Source organism: Myotis daubentonii, chromosome 1, assembly GCF_963259705.1.
Source record: "Myotis daubentonii chromosome 1, mMyoDau2.1, whole genome shotgun sequence".
Taxonomy (NCBI): domain Eukaryota; kingdom Metazoa; phylum Chordata; class Mammalia; order Chiroptera; family Vespertilionidae; genus Myotis; species Myotis daubentonii.
In genome coordinates, this window is record NC_081840.1 from 47,122,537 (window position 1) to 47,131,560 (window position 9,024).

The 9,024-nt window shown below is 45.2% G+C and overlaps 1 protein-coding gene across 3 annotated transcripts in view; it reads right to left on the reverse strand.

Annotated features, from left to right (window-relative positions):
• The window catches only part of USP3 (ubiquitin specific peptidase 3), a 107,315-nt gene extending 99,226 nt beyond the window's left edge, over window positions 1–8,089 (reverse strand). The window contains exon 1 of one of the 3 annotated variants that reach the window (XM_059698947.1): window positions 7,917–8,089. Coding sequence is in view for 2 of the 3 variants with exons in the window: in XM_059698939.1 (XP_059554922.1) it covers window positions 6,919–7,009 (91 nt within the window). In the remaining variant the exon portion in view is untranslated. Of the gene's footprint in view, window positions 1–6,918; window positions 7,573–7,916 lie in introns of those variants that run through there. The other 2 variants (XM_059698939.1, XM_059698930.1) reach the window with 2 other exon arrangements.
• Between the last annotated feature and the right edge of the window lie 935 nt (window positions 8,090–9,024).

Genomic DNA, 9,024 nt, shown 5'->3' on the forward strand with positions numbered 1-9,024 from the left:
CTCTGAACTACCAGAGGCAAAAGCTAGATTCAGTATCTTAACAATTTTCTTCCTCTCCCACCCCACAACAAACGACCTCCAAGAATCTTTCTACCAGAAACAAAATGAAAAAATGGGAGGGGCAACTTCAAAAACAGAAGCACATTTAAAAAATAACCTAAAGCTAACTGCATTTTATCCACAGCTATGTTAAGATGGCTAGTTTGTTACATCTGAAGTAATGTGAATAGACCACAAAGAAATTAGACCTGAACTGTAAGGAAGTTAAGACATTAAAAACCAGTTTTCTACCAACTGTACTACCAATCTTGTCCCAACTTGCCTTCACTTTAATAAACAGGGGGAGAAAGAGCTCATCAAATTCAGAATTTAAATAAATTATTTTTAAAATATGAAATTTAAAATATATTTTTATGTCAAGAATCTTCAAAGGAAGTATTTCAAGTATGTTTCTACACACTTTAAATCCTTTAAATTTATCAAGCATTAAGTTACTGGATGAGAAAATAAAGACAACCCAAAAGTATAGTTTGAATGGCATTTGAATGTAAACTTTAGGCTCTATCTACTACTCTCCCCCTCCCCCAAGTATGTTAAGCAACTCTCTTAATCTGTCTCAGTTTCACAATCTATAAAACAGGAAAAACTACAAGGATGGGTAGTTAATTAAATTAGGCATAAATGCTAGCAAACTGCTTTGAAGTTACTTTATGCTGTTCTCAGTTCTCCTCCTACTCAGTAAAACCAACAAATGAGAAAACATCTGGAATTACTATAGATACTAACATCTGCAGTCTCACAGCAGTTAAAAGATGATCTCTGTTTACAAGCTTCTAAACCAAAGTTCATTCAACAACCCCAAAAGATTTCAGGATACAACTGCAAAGAACATTTTTTAGGTAAATTTCCTTTCAGTCTGAAAGATACCTAATCTTACCTACGTTCTCAAAACAGGCTATTACAAATTGCAGAGCATCTTGAGCAGTCTTGGCACAAAACAATTCTTGGTAAGATGAACAAGCTGTTACTGTTGTTAATGCTATTTTCAGCATTCTAAACTGTCAATCAAGGTAAGCTTCATCACAAATACTCCCTCCAAAAAGTACTAGTCCCTACTGAGAATCTAAGTACTTCCTTCTAAGCCATCTGTCCAGGAAAGCTCTATTAACACACCTAGAAAGCAGTTGCTCTCAGTCTAAAGGAGCTATGAATAAACATAAAACACTAAAACATTAAACCATCTACATTTTCCACTTCTCACACTGATAAACTACCTACCCAAGTCTATTCCGATGCCCAGGTTAAACACAAAACCCATAGGCAGGTTGGTCAGAAACTGTAGCTTAATCAAAGGAGGCTAATACAGTATTTTTTTTTTCCAAAGAAGGAAAATATATAAAATAGCTCAAGAGGGGGGGAGGGGGCTCAAAAAGAGAAAAACAAAGCAGGTTAGGAGGAAATGTACATGTAAATTACTCCCTGATGGAAGACTCAATTAAATTTTAAAACAGGAATTTAAATTACTCAGTGAGCTACAAACTCAATTACTCACTGTTCTGCTTACTAGCTACAAACACTATAAAAATGTAAGTATCTCTAAATCTAATTTGAAGGATCCAAAATTAATCTATTATATTCTAGTAAAGAAGGAAGTTGCACAAATTTCAACGAGGAAACAGTAGGATGTTCTAAGAGGCTAAGGCTAATGCTATAAAAGCAAAGAATAATGAGAATGAATTATTTTGAGAATAAAGGATCAATGGGAAAGTGAACCAAAGAGTTCAAATTCTCCCCTCAACCCCATTCTTTCCTGGCCTAAGAAGACTGTTTAGAAAATAACCTCGGGTCAATGTGTCAAAACTTTTTCACAACAGCAAAATACTAACCTCAATCCCTAGAGGGCAATTTCCTCAACCAAACAAATGATACACATTCTAAATTCCAGCTCTTTCACATCTACCACAAATTATTTTGAGACTATTAAAATATGGTGAGGTTACCTTAAGGTCTGGGGGTGGTGGTGGGGGCAGAATACTACGGTCAGAAAAACTAGAAAGGCAATTATATTTGGCTCAAGCTTACAAATATTACCTTAAAAAGTTTAAATCCTCTAGAAAAGTAAGTAAAATTTAAATATTAATCTTGAGAATGTGAAAAAAGTATCACCTGCCCACGGATTTTTAACTGCCTTAGTCAGATTTACTACTACAATGTCCACCTGCCCACCTAGAAATACAGAATGTCAAAATTCAAATTCATTGTGGTAACAGCATCGCAGCAGATGGTCACGTGCTGACAATCCAGTCAAAGTTACAGAATAAAATACAGGGAGTGAGGACAGGTGAAAGCATTCTGGGGGGAAGCTCACTTGCTCTGCATTCATTTTCAACATAAAGACCATTCCAGCCACGATGTAAATGGAAGAAAATTTCTTCATTCTTTAAATACATATTTACTGTCTTATGTTCTAGGCACTTAATAAATACTTCATAAAGTGTTACTTCAAAAGGTAAATGCATTTTTCCTAAGGAACTAATCCTATCTAGAAAATTTAATCAGAATACCAGAATCCTCTTTATAAGTGGGCTGTAAGAGAAATGTGACACAAAATAACTGATTTCTTACTTTTGTCACAAATTACACATTTATTACCACTGACAAGGACTCAATAATCAGTATATTATCCTACTAAATGGATCTTCAAAAATAGGGTTTATCTCCAATATCCACTCCAAACCTGCCAACCATTTACTTGATCTATACTTACTTTTCATAAGTAATGCGAGGGGAAGTGTGTACTGGATACCTATAAAGAGGCATACACAACTCTTTGAAGAATTAATCAGGGAAAATTTTTTATGCCTGTAACTATGAAAATATTGCCAATTTAACTGGCTCACCAAACACCCTAAAGTTCAAATGCCTGGTCTTCAGCCTTCCTAAGTTATTGAAAATAGTTGTGTTTAGGATATTTTTTTAAAAACAATTTGTGTATTTTTTCCCTGTATTTTGCCTCTGGTTCAACGCTTCTATCCACAGAAAAAAATAACTGCCTAAGCCTCCAGCTTCTGAATATAATATCTGGTATGTGCACACACCAAAAAGCTTGAGAGAATTCCTAGTTTGTATTTAAAAAATTTTCATTTAAAATGAGAATGCCTTTAGCAAAGATTAGACATAAATCAGCTTTTACCTTATTAGGAGATTGCTATTTTCAACATTTACCTTAAACCACAACATGGATTTATCTTCTAACCAGTTAGCTTCCTGTCTCTCCCCAACTAGATTAGACTAACATTTTTCAAAGCAAAGGACTATTGGACCCCATGATCTGTTGCCCAGCTAATATATTTCAAAAGCTTTGTAAGTTTCCACAAAGACATAACGGTTGCTAGCCTTAAAGCTTTAAGGATTTCCCTAATACTTCATAGCTATTCTATTAAGAGCAGGTGTCCTTAGCTGTTGCTATAGTTGTATACTAGTGGGTTCTCAAAGTGTGGTCCTGGACTCCTGAGAATTTTCAAGACCCTCTTAGGGGGCACATGAGGTCAAATGATTCTCATAAATAATATTAAAGTGTTACTTATACTTTTTATCCTCATTCTCTCACAAGCATGCATTAGAGTTTTCCAGATTCTACATGATGTATAATGTAACCAGAGACTGAATGCAAAAGCAGATATGAAAATCCAGCTGTCTCCTATTATGCTAGACAACAAGTTGCAAAAATATAAAATAATGCTGCTCTTTTTACTAAATTTTGTTTTGAAAAGATATTTTATGGAAACTATGATTTATGTTAACAGGTAATGGATTATTTTTATTTGTAAGTGATTTAATAAATACACATTAAAAAATTTTTCCGTTTTAATTTCTGGTACAGCAACTTCAATAAACGTGAGCCATAGCAACAAAAGCTCTTTGGGTTCTCAATAACTTTTAAGGGTAAAGGGTTCCTGAGAACAAAAAAGTTTGAGAACAGCTACAGTACACAATTACATAACCTAAGACACAGTGCCTTCCACAGATAAGAAGCTCAAGTTAACTCTGAAATATAATTACTTCTTAGACCCTTTAATCTTGTTGAGTAATATATCTCCTTGGAAAGCATAATTCAGCATGAAGCCATTCTATCCTAGGCCCTATTTAAGGGGCTTTAGATATTTACGTATTTAGAGTCCTCTTTATAAAGATGTTCTGACCTATAATACTTCCTATTGTTTGAATAGTGTTTCTTAACCTTTTTCACAAAAATTGCCTTATTCATCCTAACAGCAACCTGTGAAGTATTACCCTTTTTACAGATGACTTCATGAAACTGATGCTTAAAGGAAACAGAACTACTTGTCCAAGGATGTACTGCTAGCTAATAGGGCCTAGGGATGTTCATCTTTTGCAATTTCTTGGCTGCTTTAAAGCTGTTTCACTGTGGTGTAATTCCAATGAAAACAGGGCAAGGGCATTACTTTTATGGTCCCAGTGCTAAACAGGGATTTTTTTTGCTCGTTAATAAGAACATAATCAGGCACAATACTCAGTCACACCATTATTCAACATATTGGCTACCCTTTGGTTCCCTACCAAAAGAGAGAGAGAGAGAGAGAGAGAGAGAGAGAGAGAGAGAGAGAGAGAGAGAGAGAGAGAGAGAGAGAGAGAGAGAAAATTCAAGAGTATTGGAGGATAAATACCAGAATATATAATCCTCCAAGATCATGAATTAGTTAAGGACACACACACACACACACACACACACACACACAGATAAGGACTCACAGATTTACTAATCATTTAATCACTGAAACAACGGGCAGGTAAGAATAAGATGGAGCTCAATACAGTAACATTAAATTAATGAATGGATGGATGCCAATAGGCTCAATTTACAGAATGGAATATGGACAGAAGAAAATCCCCACATAAAGTTAAACTTGCTTTATTGGTCTACAAACCCAAGCGAGGGGCAAAGTACCATCCTACCCCTTGGACAGAAATTATCCCTCCATTAGGGCTAGAAACGTTCTTGTTACCAGCACAAGTCTCTAGTTATGCTCCATTTTAACTTACATTCCTCAAGAAATGCCCACTTTTCTGCATCTCTTTTCCACGACTGACAAAGGCAAGACTGACTCACAAGAGGTTATCTGCCATTTGCATGTGCCCAGCGAGGCCATTTTAAAATTTGATGTGATTTTACCAGAAAACAACAACAAAACAACACAAAAACAGAATTGTGCTAACTGTCCTGTAGTTTATTTACAACAGATGAGCAAGAGTAATTTCATCATTCCTCATGAGGTATGCTTTTCCTAGTGTTTACTTAGGCCATTTTTTTTTTCAAATCTCTTTTGGAAAAAAATTAAAAGTTACAGTTACAGTATCACAGCTATAACTACAATTGTAGCTAATGCACCAACAACCAATTTGTAAAGCAATTCGATGCACCTTTATTTGTTGTTCCATACTCAACATTCACTGCAAAAGATGAATTCATATGTAAGAGCTAACTTATACAAGTTTCTGTACCCTCATAAAAGAACTGCAATACCGCACTGTAAAACCAATTAACCGGTTGATCTTTAAAAGGCTTCTTGCAGAAAAAAAGACAATCCGACTTTACAAAGGCAAGCAAAGCACCAAACCTCTGAGAGGTCCGAGGGAACCGGGGTTATTTCTACTCCTTATCCCAGAGTATATCTTTCTTTGTGGCGTTACCTATGTTTTCCTCCAAGGACATGATTACCATTGAAGAAGAAACCTGTCAAAAGTGTTACGGCAGCCTCTAAACTACCTTCCCAGCTGCAGCCCGTAACGAGAAATGTCACACTGCTGAATCGTACCAGGGCTGTGTGCCTAGATTTCTGCAAATAAATTTTAAGGTTTTTGTAGGGCACCATTCGAATTTTACCCTACAATCCAAGCTACCACGGACCGTCTCAAATCTAATAAACAAAGACTCTAGCGGCGGCACCAGGGCCCTACCAGGAAGTAATCAATGCGGTGCGGCCGGTGCGATCCTAAGTCGGCCGAACAGACAATAAGAGGGCACTGGGGTTTCCAACGGGCCGGCAGAAGGAGTTCATTTGCGTAAGCGATGCAAAAGCCTTGCATAAACCTAGTAACTGTTACGCCGCACTTCAACTCGGGAACCCCAGCGCAGTTTCAGACCACACAACACCCTCCAGGCCATCGAGCCGCCCTCCCAAGCGGCTGCTGGGTCGGCCCCCGAGCTTTCCGGGCCACAGCTTGTTTTCAAACTTCAACCTCCCCGGGTGATGAAAGACTCCAACCTCGGCCGCCCGAGCGCTGAGCGCTGGGCACCGAGCACCTCCCGCGGCCCGGAGCTCCCGCCCGGCACAGATCGGGTTGCCTGCGGGCAAGCGGAGGGCAGCGGGGCTGGGGCCAGCGGCGAAAGGCCGGGGCGCCCCGAAGCCCAGACAAAGCTGCGCCCGGAGAGCGGCGTCTTCCCGTCCCGCCGAGGGCGCGACGCCACTCGGGCCCCTCCACACGTGAGACCGCCCTGTGGGGGCCGGACACCCGCCACTACCGCCCCCGACCCGGCGACTCGGGCGAGCACAGCCCCAGGGCGGGGCGGGGGCGCAGCCGCGGGCCCGGCTCCCGGTGCGGTGCGTCGCTGCCCCCACGCGCTCGCGGCCCCAGCGGGCTCCCGCCCCGCGCGGCCTCCCCTTCGCCGGCCCGACCGTCGGGCCGCGTAAAACAAAGGAGCCGCGGCCGCTCTGCCCGCCGCGCCCGCCCGCGCCCGCCCGCGCCCGCCTCACCGCATACCCTCCCCGGCCCCCGCAACCGGCTCGCCCTCATCCCTGCCGAGTCCGCGCGCCGGCCGCCCTCGGCCCCTAGACGGCAGGCCCGGCGGAGCCGGGGCCTCGGGTGCGCGGCGGGGCCGCCTGGGGCCGCACTCACCGCTGCAGCACCACGACGACGGGGAGCCGTTGGGGAACTTGGCTGAGTCCGGAGCGATGCAGACGCTGGAGCTGAGGTGCGGACACTCCATGGCCACGAGGAGAGCGGCGAGGAGGACCGAGGCTCGGGGTCCGGGCGAGGTGGGGGCGGACGGACTCCTAAGGCTCCGTCTGGGGTCGCTCCTCGCTGGGCGCTCGGCCGAAGGCGGCTGCGTCCCGAGCCCTTGCGTCAAAGAAAGCAAAGGCTTCCGGGCGCCGGGTTTTCTCGCCCGCCGTCTCCAGAAGCCCCGCTCCGGAGAACTGGACGCTCCGGGATCCGGGTTCTGCCGCCACCCCTAGGCGGGGGCTTCCGTCTTCCCAGGCCGGCCACGCCCCTCCCCTGGACAGGCCACGCCCCATCGCCCAGCTCCGCCCCCTGCCACTCCGCGGGGTGGGGTCCTGCCGCGCCGGAGCTCCCCCGCGGGTGGCCCAGAGTCAAACTGCGCTCCTAAATGACTTTCTCAACTCTGCCGCCCGGGGCGGCCTCGGCTTCCCCGAGCCCCTGGGCTCCAGGAGGAGACACGCCGGTCCGGTCCACGGTGTTAACCGCGGCCAGCGAGCACTCGCACTCACAAGACTGATTGATCCTGCGTGGTGTGCGGTGGTCTGACTACACCGTGGTAGAAAATCTGGCCATACAAGAAAGTGTGAAAGAGACAAAAAAAAAATAAAAGAATTAGAAGAAGAAGAAAGTGAAGGAGAAAATAAAACCACTCGGGCCGACTCGCACTATAGCCCCCATGTTACACAAGACGACACAAGCTCAGGTTAAGAGCCTGCCGCCTCCCCCCGCGGCCCAGCGGGCTGCAGAGCAGTATTGAGTTCTCCTGGCGGCAGGTGCGATGCTGACCAGGTTCTAGGTTCTGAACACGTGGCCTGAGCCAGTCACCTGGGTGCTGCGTGACCGGACCCGCTGGGGCGCCCACGAATCTGAGTTCAACCCCTGTCGTTGTGACTCACCTTGTGCATTACCTCAAGCACGTGGTAGGATTTCCATACCTCACCCTACACTGGGCGGTTGAGAGATGCCTAACCAGGCTTGCTGAGCGAGAGGTCCTGGTAGCCAGCCGATAAAAAGACAAGGGATCTAACTTTTGTTAAACACCTACTACTGTCTCCCAACCAGGCACTTGCCACACAATACCCATTTAAACCTCGCTCCACCCTGCAAGCTGCAGTTAGCGCGCGCGCACACACACACACACACACACACACACACACACACTTTTTTTTCCTGCGGGGCGGGGGTGGGGGGGACTGATTCTGCCTGTAATTGGTTAAGGCGTGCGGGAGGCGGGTGGGGGGATAGGATCCTCGACGCTGACCTCTTCGTCGAAAGTGAATAGGGAAAGCTGCAAGGGGCCTTTTGAGCAGGCGTTACACCCAGGCGAGCCTGCGATCTCTCTGGGACAAGGCCTTGAGGACCTTTGGGGCTATTACAAATACTGATTCGAAGTTGGAGCTCCTTGTAAAACCCGGCGAAGGAACAGCAAGGCCAGGAAGCGAGCAGGAGGAGGAGGAGGAGGATGTGGCAATCCTGCGGGCAGGACGAAAGGAGGAAGGTCAGGAAATGATTAACCGGGCTGGGCCGGGTAGTGGTTAGAGCAGGGCACCTCCCTGCAGAGCAGGAGCAGCTCAGGGACGCCCTCTCGGTTACTTCCCATGCCTCGCCACCCCACCCCTCACCGCACCCCACCCCCTCCACCCTCCGGTCCCCCAGCACCATTCGATTTTTGCCTAACGGTGTCCACTCACCTGGGGCATCTGTGCTGGCCCTGTCTGCCAGTACTATTTCCGATTCCTCAGTTAACTTTCCACGTTTTGATTATTGTTCGCTTTCCAAGTTTTGATTGCTGTTATAGAGCAAGCTTTAGTTTGGGATTTTATGACAGTAAAGAGTTGGGAGCCCTAACTGGTTTGGCTCCGTGGATAGAGCGTCGGCCTGCGGACTGAAGGATCCCAGGTTCTGTTCCAGTCAAGGGCATGTACCTTGGTTGTGGGCATATTCCCAGTAGGGGGTGTGCAGGAGGCAGCTGATCAGTTCCTAACTCTCTATCCCTCTCCCTTC